Genomic DNA, 14902 nt, shown 5'->3' with positions numbered 1-14902 from the left:
AAAATATGTAAATTTCTCCAAGTGTATGAACAAAGCAACAATGCATAAAGTTTATTTCTATTTCTCCAAATGTACAACCAAGGCAACAGTGCTTAAAGTTCACGATGTCGACAAATGCCGCACCTAGAGGCATATCTTTCTAAACACAGGTTATGTTCGACCTCGTTCGAATCAACATCTATTGGTCCTCAAGCATAATTAAACATAGGTTGCATACGACCTTGTTAGACCTAACACCTACTATCCCTCGGCCATAATTAAACTGCAGTTATGTTCGACCTTGTTCGAAATAACACCTATCATCCCTCAACCATAATTAAACTTAGGTTATCTTCGACCTTGTTCGAACTAAAACCTATCGACCCGTTGCCATAATTAAACATAGGTTATGTTCGACCTTGTTTAAATTAACACCTATCAACCCTCCACCATAATTAAACATAGGTTATGTTCGACCTCGTTCGAATTAACACCTATCAGCCCTCGACCATAATTAAACTTAGGTTATGTCCGACCTTGTTCGAACCAACACCTACAGGCCCTCGATCATAATTAAACTTAGGTTATATCTGACCTTGTTTGAACCAACACCTACTGGCCCTCAACATAATTAAAACTTAGGTTATGTTCGACCTTGTTCAAACTAATACCCACCTACTAGCCCACCAACCTCTGGTCTCCACTCGCCATTAAGTGATCACTGCTAGAAAATAAAGGCAACCATAAGGCAGAATTAAAAAACATACAAAAACGAACCACATGAAGAAAATTAGAGGCACATAATGAAGTTGGCATTTCATACTTAGAATATTGACAGTATCGCCCCCTTTTACCTTCAACACCTTCGCCACTGCCGCCCTCACCCTCAGGATGCACAACATCATACCAGGCATTCTGCTCAAGCGGGTCCACGTCTTCGTCCCCTTCGTCATCAACGGCCTTCGGTGTAGCAAGGTCATACCCGCAAACGACTCGAGCTTCGCGAGTCTTAACACGAGCATCTTCGCAGACGACCTCTGAAACAGTTCCTAGCCTCTTCAAATCTCTAAACACATCCAACTGGGCCTCGGCGTGAATCCACTCCTCGTACAACTCTCGAGGAATATTGGAAAAATCTGAAGTATGTGAAGAAGACATTTGAGCCAACAATTGGGCCTTCTTGACCTCAAGAGCGGTGACTCAGTCGTAGAGGCTAAAAGCTTCCTTCTCCAGCTCTCCAATCCTCTCATCAAGTCACTTTTCTTTAAGCCGAACCGTCTCCAAGTCACTTTCTAGATCAGAGCAAAGAATACAGATCACTACCTCCAAAGCCTCCGCCTTCCTCAAAGCCTCCAATCGAGCAAACTCCGCCTTCTCAAGGTCCTCTGCCTTCTTAGCGACCTTGCCGCTTGGAACATCCGCTCTGAATTGACACTCCTCAAGTTGGGAGCGCAATGAAGCCACCTGGGCTTGGAGATCGTTGCACTGGGCTTTGACCCCATTGCTGACTTTGAGCTCTTCTTCCTTACCTCTAAACGTCCCTTTAAGAATGTTGCATTTCTCAATGATCTTCACTAGCTCGCCGTCCTTCTTTTTCAAATCATCACGAAGGGCCTGCAAGTTGCTGCCCTCGCCAAAATGTTTGCGAATCTCCCAGTACTTACCGCGGTACTCAAGATACTTGCGCTCCACCTTCTCAAAAATGTGCTTACGCCTCTCCTCCCTCCGAGAGATTTCAATCTCCAAAATCATGGTCTGCAAACATAAGAAAAAGAAGCAAAAAATATGGACACCCTCCAATAAAGACAAAACACAACAAAATGCTAGTCGGAAAATGAATCCCCAAAATACTCACCATGAGGGCAAGGCCGGCTATGCTCCTCGAAAGAGTGACGTCGTCCAGCTCTTTGAGGGTCTTACCTTTCACGTTAGAGCAAAAAAGGGCCGAGGGCGGGGACTACATTGTCCGTATTCTTTAATAGATCACGATCCATGGGGATCACAATAGTCCTCGTAGACCCTTCCAACCTCACTTCGAGTTGGGTAAACCCCTCCTTCATTATCCTCAATTCAGCAGTGTCGACGTCTGAACCCGTCTCATAACCGTCATCGGCAATACCTTTATTTCTCCCATGAGACGACAAAGAAATATCGTCGGCTGGTTGCGAAGTCGATGGCCCCTCTTGCCGCAAGGTATTAGAAACCCTCGTAGACAGCCCTTCAACTTCCGTCGTCGCAGAAGAAAGGGATACGCCCTCTACGGCCTCAGCCGATATTGGAACCTCAGATGCCAACTCGACGTCGTCTTCAAGTATTATGGTCGCCATCTCGTGTCACTTTGGTATAGAAATGACGTAACACCAAAAGTTGAGTCTCACGAAAGGCCACGTTGTCAGCTCGTCTCAAACGTCACTACCCAACCCACTCATGCAATCTTCTCGACCACAACAAACAGAATCCACTCATCAAGGTCGTCTGAGGCCAGTCTCAATAAGTGGAGGGACTAACTGTATAGGTCGAAATCTGCCCCAGAATATTTAGGGCAAGGTAGCATTGAGAAAAAAGTCAGTCGAGGTCAACCAGAAAGCAGCAAGACTCGTGGTCGAGATGCCAACAATGGTCGAGGTCGAGTACTGCAGATGGCGCTGTAACAACTAGTTTTTGGAATAGGATATTAAAGAGAATATTCTAGTAGATATTCTATGCACTTGTACTATTTTGGACTTGTTAAGGATATGTCCCATACAAATAGGAAAAAAGATAAGGAATGAGGGCATGTGACACTTATTTGATAAGAACGGACTTTCGATAAAAGATTCTCTCTCTTACAAAGATACAAATACTACTTTTTCATCAAGGATCTTGTTCATATTATTCCCCACACTTTTCCATCAGATCCGAGAATAATTCGAACATTCTAGGATTTATCTGTCACTCATCATTGTCAGGAGGGACAATCATCTAGTTCATCCTTTATTGAGTAAACCACTTCTCCTATTTACTTAAATGCTATTTATTGTTATTTATTACTAGTTCTTCTTCTATTATTGCTTATACTTTTTGGAACAGTTAATGCATATTGTTATCATTCCACAATTAGATCTGTCTAACGTTAGTCACACTTTCGGAACCTACGTCTAGAAATATTAATATTAATTAAGTTTAACCCATTATTATATAATTTCAAACTGTTCTAGCTGAAAATTATATTTTTTTAGTCAAACAGTACCTAAAGTCTTATGTTTGACTTTACTTGCAGGAAGGTTTCATGAAATTTCGTGTTTTCTTCTCCGTTAAAGAAAATAAAACTACGTCGAATATTATGAAAATTAAAGAATTGACATTACTCAAGCTAAACAACAGATGATGGAGCAAATCGCAAATATATTTGTCGCTTCTCTTGAATCCGTGTTCGAATGACTTAATTACTTTTTAATAGTTAGAATTTGAATTGAAATTTTTTGTTATTTAATGTAAGCTGACGCACTGTGATTTTGAGTGAAATAATGACTTCTCTCTCTCTTTTTAAGAACAAGTGACTTTTTAAATCTGATTCAGAGGCATATATTTGACTCCTTAAACAATTAACTTGTCTGGTCATAGAAGTGAAGAACAAATAATAGAAGTACATTATTTATGTACGCGGACAAATTTAGCAGCAAGGGAAGAAGCAATCGTACACTTTCTAATGTTGAGATCCGCATTTGACGGCTATCTGTATTTACTATTCCCTTGAATATCCCAATCATTGGACAGAACTCTATTTTAGGTAGGCGCTAGATCCCTCCGGTCCAACCACACAGGCATTCTAGTAACCTTAATTAATCATTAAACTAGTACTATTTCTCTAAGTTATAAACTTATCATTATTTATTTATTAAATATTTTAACTAACACTCACTATTTGGAGTAGTATTGGTAAACTTAAAAATACTTCTCCGGTTTCAATTTATGTGAACCTTTTTGACTGGGCACAAAATTTAAGAAAAAATAAGATTTTTGATATTTATGGTCCTAAACAAGTCAAAAAGGGGCCCAAATTATTTGTGTGGTTATAAAAGTTTTTTATTAAGGGTAGAATTGTAAGTTTAAGCTAAATTGTTACCAAATTTAAAAAAGGGTCATTTTTTTGGAACGGACCAAAAAGAAAATAGGTTCACATAAACTGGAACAGAGGAAGTAGGTAATAAATGATTTTTGTCTCGAAGATAAAGATAATATAAAATAAATTTAATTTGACAAAACAACTAAATTCTATCAAAATCACAAACTTCGATAGTGGACGGTGGAAACAAATTAAAATACAATCCTGAAATAAAGGTAAAGTTCTATTTCCAAATAATCTAAAGTAACATTTTTTTTAATAGTGTGAATGTCCATATACACAAGTTTGTAGCATAACGTGGAAAAAAATGAACTGTGAGTAGGTGAATGCATGAAAAATTGTGTGGGCGAGGATGAGGGAGATCAGAAGATTCGCAATATAATAGCTTACCCATTTTTATATTATACTTATTTAACTAATTTCACCTCAGTGAATTCATGCCTCATATGCTCTTACTCGAATGCTACGCATAATCTGTTAATTAATTAACATATCTAGCTTGTTGCATCTTTAAAAAGGTCAAAAAAAAAAAAAGAGAAAGAAATTAGACCGCGTTGATTCAAAGGGCAGTTTAGTCATTAAGGCAGCCTCCTTAACCCAGAATGAATAGGACATGAAAGGGCAATTTCGTCAGCTTAGGTAAGTTCAAAAGAAAAAGAAGAGGGCACTCAAACTGGAGATGCTATATAAACGAGATTCGGTGAATTGAGGGAAACGTCTTTTCATTAAGTTCTCAAAATGGAAATTTCTCAACGAACTTTCTTTCACTAACTTCTAAACAAGTTTAAAAATAAAAAATAGAATAATTGCACTTAAAAAAAGTTGAAACAAAGTTGCGACCATGGCGGATGGTCCAGCGAGCTTCTGGACTCAAGCCAATGCTTTGCTCAGAAAGAATTTGACTTTTCAGGTTTGTTTAATTGTTTCTGAATTTTTGGCGCTGTCTCAATATGGTTAAGTTGAATTTAACTCTGCCTTTTGCAATTCAAGTTCAAGATTTAGTTACCTCTTTGGCCTGTTGTTGGATGTTATTTTTTGTTGGGTTCACTTCTGTCCATGATATGGTAAAATTTGTAATTGACGTTTAAAGGTTGGTCTTATTCCGTTTTTTCAGAATGATAGTTTTTGAATTAAGTGGCTCTATTTTTATCTGAAGCAAAAATTAGATCAATATTTTTTTTTTTGGTTGAGTAGACTTTCATATATTGTTTGGAAGTAAAAAATGTGATAATTACATATTGAGTTGTTTCTGTATGATTTCATGATTCTATTCTGAAATGGTATGTTTACTGTTTCCTTCTCATTTTGTCGCAGAAACGTGATGTTAAGTCAAATATTCGCCTCATTTTGGTCCCTATCGTACTTTGTTTATTGCTAGTTCTCATTCAAAATTTGGTCAATAAAGAGTTGGATAAACCATCAAACAGATGTGGCTGTAAATGTGTTGACACAAATGGTGATGGCAAATGTGAAGAAGTTTGTGGTATCGAATATTCAGATTTGGATCAAGTCGGCAGCTGTCCGATTCCTAGCCCACCGGAATGGCCTCCCTTGTTACAGATACCAGCATCAAAGTATCGTGCTGTTCAAACTGATTCTATTTCATATAGGGACTTGCCCGATGATTCATGTAAAATATCGGGTTCTTGTCCAGCTACTATACTTCTGACTGGAACTAATCAGACTTTTGGAGAAAGTACGAATTGTTTTGCTTTGATCCTACTATACCTGATGTGAGCGGAGTATTTTCTCTGATGCCGTTTCTAATGTACGTCCAATTAATATGGAACTTGATAGGTATGGGTAGAAACTTTTTCAGCAGTGGATCAACTCTAAATTCCTCTGACATTTTCTATAGCTTAGCCTATAATATCTTGGTGAGACGCTTTCCATTTAGTTTATGCTATTTTTTTTCTTTCCCTTGAGATTCGCTGTACATATGCTCAAAATTTAGTCTCTGTTTGATGGTGAATGCCCTTGAAATTTTCAGGGTTCCGAGTCGCAGACTGAGCTTATGAATTTTCTCGAGGCAGCTTTCTTCTCCAACTTGCCAGTCTACAATCTTCGACCTCAATGTCCTCCAAACTCTACATTTTCTTTTCCATTGGAATTTGGTTCTGTAGCTGTTCAGCAAGGTAGTCGATTTATGTTTGTTACTTCTTTCTGACTAGCCTTACCCTTTTCGATGTTAGATATTGCATGTGTATAATTTGTAAATGCATGAAGAAGGCACACGGTTTAGGTTGAAAGAGTAGACATCTTCTGGTAATAAGTGACATACGGTTAGTTTAACCTGTCGCCATTGAAGTTGAATCTAGATTTCATGGTTATGGTCTGACCCAAGTAGTGTAAATTTCTATTATCGAAGGTCTTATCTTTGAGATGTTGTAGTTCAGTGCTGGACATACTTCTCAAACTATCTGATTGTAATCTTAGGTCTTTACGTTTACGCATTCATAAACAATTTGCAGATAAGCACATGAGCTGACACTCTTTCTAGGATTAATGCTGCTATATATATGCATAGTCGAGTATTGTCAAAGAAAATTAGACTCTTCCAAGCAAACAAGCTTATATCTTCTCCATATTGGGTTAATATATGCAGAGATAAGCTGTGTGAAAGGTATACACTTGTGGCGTAATAGTTCTTATGAGATCAATGATGAGCTTTATAAAGGTTACAGGAAAGGAAATCCAGAGGGAAAGATAAACGAGATAATAGCAGGTTCTTCTGGTGCTCTCTGCATAAATGTCCTAATGCATAGCCATGCTATTTCAGGATCATCTTAACAACGTATGATCTCTTTTTTTGCAGCATATGATTTCTTTAATTCAAACAGAAATGGTTTCAATGTGAATATTTGGTATAACTCTACGTATAAGGATGACACAGGCAATCGACCTATGTCATTGACAAGGGTTCCTCGTTCAGTGAATTTGGTAAACCTTCCAATTTCTACTTCCATGTTCTTCTGTATGCAAATTATCCTTGACCCTTGCAAGATTTGTATTGTCTTGATAATCCAAAGTAAAGGGAATCCTTATTAGTATTGAGAGATTCCTGAAAGTTAGTTCCATTTACTTGAGTCGGGCATGATAATGCAAGGGATGAATATTTAGAGAACTCAGTGCATTTAGCTTTAACATATCATTCCTGTGTCCCCTGCTTTATGATGCCCTTAATCTCTCAAATACATTTATATGTCTTGAGACATGAATCTGTATAAATAATTAAATGCATTTACATATCTATATCTACACGCACACGCACACGCAAGGGCGGATGCAGTAAGGGTGAAGCGGTGTCACGTGACACCGCCTCGTCATAAACTTTTGTTAAATGTATATATAAATAATCTGCAAAATACCATATAGCTTACAAAATGGATTAAGTGTGACACCACTTGTCATCAAACTCTTCTTGGCCAATTGGTATAGCGCCTGAATTCCCTAGCCAAGGTCGCGGGATCGAACACACCTTATGGTGTTTTATATCCTCATTTTCGTTTTGAGGAGTTTGGTAAAAAAAAAGGAGACGGTTTTGATCAGCTACTCCAAGAAGAATGCATCTCTTGGGATAGAGAGTGTTTCATTCAGCGGCTTTAAACAATCTGGCTTTCGTTGTAATTTTTTTTTGGGGTCAATTAAGTTATTTTTTTACCTTTTCATTCTTTAAATCTTTTACTTTTTTGTTAGAATTTCTTAAAATAGTTTTATTTTATGAATGTACTCTATAAAATTATTTGGGATTTCTCAAATAAATATTTTAATTTATAATTCAACTTAAATTTCAATAGATTATCCTAAAAAATCTTTCAATCTTTCAAAATCAATTTCAAAATCTCAAAATTCATCTAACTTGGAAGAAAGGGCCAATGGTCGGAGCAACATCGACAAAGTGAAGGAGTTAATTGAAATTCCTTAAAGATTGGCAACTCGAAAATATTATTCAAATAACCATGATGAAATAAGAAGAGCATATCTTTAAAAGAGGTCTTTTCCAACCTTGAAATTATAATTTTTTTCAAAGAAAATTTATGATAAATATGTCGCTTTGATCTTCAATGGTTTGTTAAGTATAATGGGTTGGAGTATAGTGTAACCTAATATGTGACGTTTTGCTTTTATAGTTACTTGATTTAAGACGAATGCATAAATCAAGGGGAAAGAAATGTAATTTCAAATATAAGATATACACCCGAGCGGGTGCACCAAGGTTGAAGCGTGGTCAAAAAGGTCATTTTTTTATTTTTTTTAAATGTGACACCACTTACGAAAAATTCTGCGTATGCCACTGTGCACACGCACACGCACACGCACAGATATATAAATAAGATTTGCTGTATGCTTTTAAAGTCGGAAAGATTTGTCTTAATTTTATACTCTATCAGTGCCTTGTCTAGATTACCCTGATCATATCTGTGCTTCGTATTGATACTATCTGGATCAAATATCTTCATTTTCATTGACAAATGTCATTGTGAGCTCTTAAATTGTGAAATTTTCCAGTTAATTAGCAAGAAGCATATTGTATCAACATTGACCGTTACTAAGAAATATTAAGCTGTCTGTTCGGATTTTCTTCACATTGCACTTCTTCTTGACTGAATGGAATGAATATCTATAGCTACAATTTTTTTTGATTATTTATGAACAACTAAATAAAGTTGTATTGAACATATTTAAGTAACTTATGTGTTAATTTTTGCTAAATGTTATGTACAGGCATCAAATGCCTACCTTCAGTCTTTGCTTGGATCTTCTGCAAGAATGCTCTTTGAGTTTGTCAAAGAAATGCCCAAAGCAGAAACAAAACTCAAGCTGGACTTTGCTTCTCTCCTGGGACCACTATTCTTTACATGGGTGGTTTCACAACTTTTTCCTGTAAGTAAATATGTTCTATTCTATTTTGAAGGACTTTTTCAATTGACAGTCTCAATCATGTAAGACAAATCCGTTTTCTATTAATTCTATCCATTGATGCCACTTGTCAGCTATCCATTTTCTAGACAACTTTCTTGGCATTCATCAACTGCCTTGTTTAGTATTTACCTCTTTTTATGTGTTAAGAGTCACGAGGAGTGAAAGTTAACACCTTATTCAGTCATACTGTATGAGTTTTAAGCCTTTTTTTTTGGCTGAACATGGTTTATTTCATGGTTCATGTACGAGTAGGAAGACTGAGTATTTGATGGGTGAATTATAGTCTTTAAGGCCTCTTAAGCTGTTAATTTAGTTATTCCAAGAAATACTTACTAGAATTCATCGCAGCAAACATACAAAAGGTTTAAACTTCTTTCATAGTGTCTGGCTTCTTTAACTCGGTACTTTGTCGATGGTATGTACTGTAGATTTTGACGATCAGTAATTCTGAAACTCCTCCAGTGTTTATTTTCCTTAAAACAGTATCTTGCCTGGTTAGGTTTATCTTATTATAATTTGGAACACGGTAATTGCATATGCTTATGCTGATGTTATATTTTTTTATTATCATATGGTTCTATTTAATTCTTTATGCTTGTCATATTTATCGCATGATTAATTGTTCGCAGGTTGTTTTGATAGCTCTAGTTTATGAGAAGCAGCAGAAACTAAGAATCATGATGAAAATGCATGGACTTGCGGATGGTCCCTATTGGATGATTTCTTATTCTTATTTTTTGGTCGTATCTTCTATATACATGTTATGTTTTGTGGTTTTCGGCTCATTAGTAGGTAATTCTACTGCTACTCTGTTGACCCTTGTATATTAAATGGATTTGGCTGATACGAATTTCCTTTTTTCCCCTTATTCCCTTTTGCAGGCTTGAAGTTCTTTTTGCTTAATGATTACAGCATCCAGTTCGTGTTTTACTTCATTTACATAAACTTGCAAATGTCCCTTGCTTTTCTGGTTGCTGCGTTTTTCTCGAATGTTAAGACAGCTACAGGTTTGATATCTGCAATAGAAGTTGGTGTTAATATTGCACGGATTTCATATGAAACAGAATGTTTATGAGAAGGATGAAGCAATTTTTCACATTAACCTTCAGCAACTAACATGATATGACTAATTCTGCTTACTTGACATTGTAACAGTCATCGGCTATATGATGGTGTTTGCAAACGGACTCTTGGCAGCATTCCTTTTCCAGTTCTTTCTCCAGGATGAATCATTTCCCAGTAAGTTCAGAAATACTAGTCTGTCTCGCTAACTCTTTGATCATCTAGCTGGGACTATAAATCATGATTTTCATAGTTGCACCACCTAGTCACCTTCCAGATGGATAACTCTATTTTATTGTAGCAGTATATTTGTACTGACCTGAAGTTCATTAGGGACCTTTGAGGGGATTGCATCATTTAATTTCTACTGTGAAAATTTAATAGCATGATGGTTGTCTCTTTTATCTGCTTATCTAGAGTTCTTAGTTAATAGTTAACAAATATCGTTAAAGGGAAGGAGAATACTGTCTGAGAAAGGGTGACAGGAGGGGGCAAAAGATTGGTCAGGGGATGTTTGAGAAGGTTGGATGAAAGGCGGTAAAGGGTCAGGAGAGAAGAAGGATTCATTTGCATCATACATGTAAAAGTCAAAAGAAGAAAAGTTAAATGATTAGAGGCTTCAGCCCAACATCATTCTCTACCACCACGTCCCGACTATAAAATTCGTTCTTTCTCCTGATCGTATTCAATGTAAGTGGCTTCATGTTATAAAAATTTAAGTAATGGGGTGAGAGGTTACTGATTTGAGCCTGATAGGACTCTACTGTAGTACTCCAAAGTAATCTCTCTCTCTCTATACACACACACACACACACACAACTGTGGTTTTTTTGCATTTTTTGTTGGATTTACTGATCGAATGTTGGTATGAATTTTCTGTCTTCATACTGTAGTGTTACCATATCCTATGAGGCTGGATTATAGAAATGTAGAAGGAGAGGAGGAGAAGTAAATGAGGGGATGGGACAATTCAGGGGGTTAGCAAGCCTTCCATGTTAATGCTTTTTAATATCTCCAGGCTTTGGATGATATACAAATATATGTATATACAACTGTGGTCTTTTTGCATTTTTCTGTTGGATTTACAGAAATGTAGAAGAAGAGGTAAATGAGGGGATGGAACAATTCAGGGGGTTAGCAACCCTTCCATGTTAATGCTTTTTATTATCTCCAGGCTTTGTATGATTATAGGGAACAAATTACTGTGTTCATTTTAACTTTCCCTTCTTTACCAAGGAGCACAGAAGCTATATACTTTTATTAGGTGAAGAAAATCAACTTCTTCTCTTTTCCTTCCCTTCTGTTCCTTATGATTAAGATAGTGATCTGATTCTTTTGCCTTCATTTCTCATGATATGTTGGTGGCGTTGATAAAAGAAAGTTCTGTTTGATTTTGCTTTTCACTTTTGTATACTAATCTTCTGGTAACTTCTGTCATGACATTGAAGGAGGCTGGATTATAGTTATGGAGATATATCCTGGATTTTCTCTTTTTCGTGGATTATATGAGTTTTCCCAATATGCTTTCAATGCTAATTATATGGGAACAGATGGTATGAGATGGAAAGATTTGAGTGACGGAAAAAATGGGATGAAGGATGTCCTAATAATAATGATAGTGCAGTGGTTGGTCTTTCTCTTTCTTGCTTATTACATTGATCAGATTGCATCATCAGGGAAAGATCCCCTATTTTTCTTGTGGAACTCCCGAAAGAAGCCTTCACCTTCCTTCAGGAAACATAGTTTACGAAGGCAGGGTTCTAAAGTTTTCGTCCAAATGGAGAAACCTGATGTTGCTCAGGAGGTAAACATTTAATTATCTGGTGAAAAACATTATGTTTGTTCCTATCTACAAAACTAACCATATGGGACCTCTTTTCAACAGAGGGAGAGAGTTGAACAGTTACTCGAATCAAGTACAACTCATGCCATCATTTGTGACAATTTGAAAAAGGTTTATCCAGGGAAAGACGGAAACCCTGAGAAATTTGCAGTGAGAGGATTGTCACTTGCTTTGCCTCAAGGGGAATGTTTTGGTATGCTTGGTCCCAATGGTGCTGGCAAAACTACTTTTATTAATATGGTCAGTCCTGTGGTCTGTCTTGTGTTAGCTATATCTTTGTAATTCTTTTAAGTTTTAGTCACTCAAGGATGTGACCTTAATGTGTACATAACTTTAAAAGCAGGTTCTTAGTGCCCTTCATTTTGTAGACAGATGTGCTGTATACTGATTTTCTGTTTCTTTATTTAGATTGCTAAAACTGAAAACTCTAAACCCTTGTGTGACAATTTTCTGCTAACAGATGATTGGGCTCGTAAAACCAAGCTCCGGTACTGCATATGCTCAGGGTATGGATATACGAAAAGACATGGATATGATATACACCAACATGGGTGTATGTCCGCAGCATGAGTAAGAATCTACTTTTTCTTAAGTTAAGTCGACACTTGATCCCTCCCCCTTCCTGCAAATTTCAGTGTCCTAATACTGATTGTTTTTTCATTTGGAAATTTGTTTCAGCTTACTTTGGGAAAAGTTAACAGGAAGGGAGCACCTACTTTTCTATGGAAGGCTTAAAAATCTTAAAGGAGCAGTCCTGACACAAGTAAGTTAATGGCTCACGTCTTAACTTCTACTTGGGCTTATGAGAAGTGCTTGTAAAATTAGCTTATCGTCCAAATGCTGTTAGAGCAGAAACGTTGATTCAGCTAAGTTACAGACTATTAGTATAACTGATTACCCCCTCCCCCCAAGGTTCTTAAAGTACATCTAATCTTCAAGTTTTGGGGTTGGGAAATATGGGCAATGCATTGTATAGACAACCTGAAAGACAAAATCTTGATAAACTTGACTCCTCATCCAAAGCAGTAACTTCTTTTTTTGGGCTTACTTATACTTTTCTGCCTACAGGCAGTTGAAGAATCTCTTAAGAATGTCAACTTATTTCATGGGGGTGTTGCTGACAAGCAAGCTGGGAAATACAGTGGAGGTATGAAGAGGAGGCTAAGTGTTGCAATTTCACTGATCGGAGATCCTAAGGTATGTTAATTCTACCATTCATCCTCATGGGAAGACATTCGGAGTTATGTGTACTCATATTCTTGTGGTTTATGAAATATTCCAGGTTGTCTACATGGATGAGCCCAGTACTGGACTGGATCCAGCTTCGCGACATAACTTATGGAATGTTGTCAAGCGTGCAAAGCAAGATAGAGCAATTATTCTCACAAGTAATTTAACATTACTTCTCTTGTTTCTTTGTTTCCCACTTTGACCTGAATAAACTTTGTGCAGTTAGGACAGTACCAACCAGTTGTAATTAGAGTTTTCTCCAATTTCTCATGTTCTTGAAACAACATTATAAAGTGATCTTAAAAGTACTTATAATGGGATCATGCATTGTACAACAGTTTCTCGCCATTCCACATTAATTCGTATGTGACTTTCACATCCCAGTCCAGCATCTGTTGGACTTTGCACACTTGAATTCCTTGTTCCTTTCTTACCACTGGTTAATGAAATTATTAGTATGACTACTCATAAGGATAACCATTTCAGCCCATTCCATGGAAGAAGCAGAGCATCTATGTGATCGACTAGGAATATTCGTTGATGGCAGCTTGCAGTGCATAGGAAATCCCAAAGAGGTATTTTCAAACTTTTCGATATTTTCAAAATCCTGTATATTTCCGTTTTTGGTGCACTGGATTGTTACCGTGCCTTCTCTAGCTGTTGTGAGATTATGGTGTCAGATATTCTACTGATACGCGTAATAATGTGTGCCTAAGTAAGAAAGAAGGGAAATGGAGACTTATAGCATGTTTGCCCAAGCTTCTAAAATATGCTTATTTTAAGAAGTGCTATTTTAAAAAGTATTTTTGGTGAGAAACAATTTGTGTTTGGTTAATTAAATTGAAAAGCACTTTTGAGCAGTAATTTGACCAAACTTTTAAAAAGTGCTTCTAAGTGTATTTTCTCAAAAGTGTTTTTCAAAAAAGTGCTTTTAGGAGGAAGCTACTCTTTTCTGCTTCTCAAAAACTGCTTTTGCTTCTATTTAAAAACACTTATTTTATTTTTAAAAGCTTGGTCAAACAACTTAACTTTGGGAAGAAAGCACTTTCAGTCAAAAAAACACTTTTGGCTCAAAAGAAGCTTGGCCAAACAGGCTATTAGTAGTCTAATAAGCTGTAAAAAGTAATGATTGCCAAGGCTGAGTAAGTATATTTCTCTTTTGACCTCCCATCTGCTTCTTTTTTATTCTCAAACTGGTCTGACTATTTCTTCTCCTGTTGGATAACAGTTGAAGGCAAGATATGGGGGGTCTTATGTGTTTACAATGACAACATCATCAGATAATGAGGAAGAAGTGGAGCACATGGTGCGACGTCTATCCCCAAATGCCAACAGGATATACCATATATCTGGGACACAGAAGTTTGAGTTGCCAAAGCAAGAGGTTAGAATTGCAGATGTATTTCAAGCAGTGGAGAAAGCAAAGAGTAAATTCACGGTTTATGCTTGGGGTTTGGCTGATACAACTTTAGAGGACGTGTTTATCAAGGTTGCTCGCACTGCTCAGGCTTTCAATGTTCTCTCTTAACATCCATATTAGCACCAATGTCTATATTTAATTCCGGCTCAAGTTTTTCATTTTTTGATGATTTTTGGAATCACTGTCATACATTTGTGGTACTACACATATATAATTTTGATACATTAGAAAAGAATGTAAATATCATTTGTAATAATACAGTTCGCTTCTCAACATTTGTTTCATATACAAGTGTCGACGACTCAAAAAATTTCCATATGTCTATATATTTTTTGTTTCT

The 14902-nt window shown here is 36.7% G+C and overlaps 1 protein-coding gene across 2 annotated transcripts; it reads left to right on the top strand.

Moving 5' to 3' along the window:
* Positions 1-4772: 4772 nt before the first annotated feature.
* On the top strand, positions 4773-14846 carry LOC107828984 (ABC transporter A family member 7-like). 2 transcript variants are annotated; one of them, XM_075255966.1, is made up of 18 exons: positions 4773-4994; positions 5399-5780; positions 5882-5961; positions 6075-6219; positions 6690-6809; positions 6900-7024; positions 8810-8968; positions 9637-9799; positions 9889-10014; positions 10163-10246; positions 11518-11873; positions 11955-12152; positions 12373-12482; positions 12591-12675; positions 12981-13109; positions 13195-13300; positions 13629-13717; positions 14371-14846. In XM_075255966.1, the coding sequence occupies exons 1-18, from the start codon at positions 4926-4928 to the stop codon at positions 14668-14670; spliced, it is 2826 nt and encodes a 941-aa protein (XP_075112067.1). In that variant the 5' UTR covers positions 4773-4925; the 3' UTR covers positions 14671-14846. The 2 variants fall into 2 exon arrangements, with proteins under 2 accessions (XP_075112067.1, XP_075112068.1); XM_075255967.1 differs by lacking the exons at positions 4773-4994; positions 5882-5961 and having other exon boundaries at positions 5760-5881.
* Positions 14847-14902: the final 56 nt, after the last annotated feature.

This window comes from Nicotiana tabacum, chromosome 6, assembly GCF_000715075.1.
Source record: "Nicotiana tabacum cultivar K326 chromosome 6, ASM71507v2, whole genome shotgun sequence".
Classification (NCBI taxonomy): Eukaryota; Viridiplantae; Streptophyta; class Magnoliopsida; order Solanales; family Solanaceae; genus Nicotiana; species Nicotiana tabacum.
Note: the sequence above shows the minus strand (reverse complement) of the source record. Positions and strands in the feature narration are given on the sequence as shown.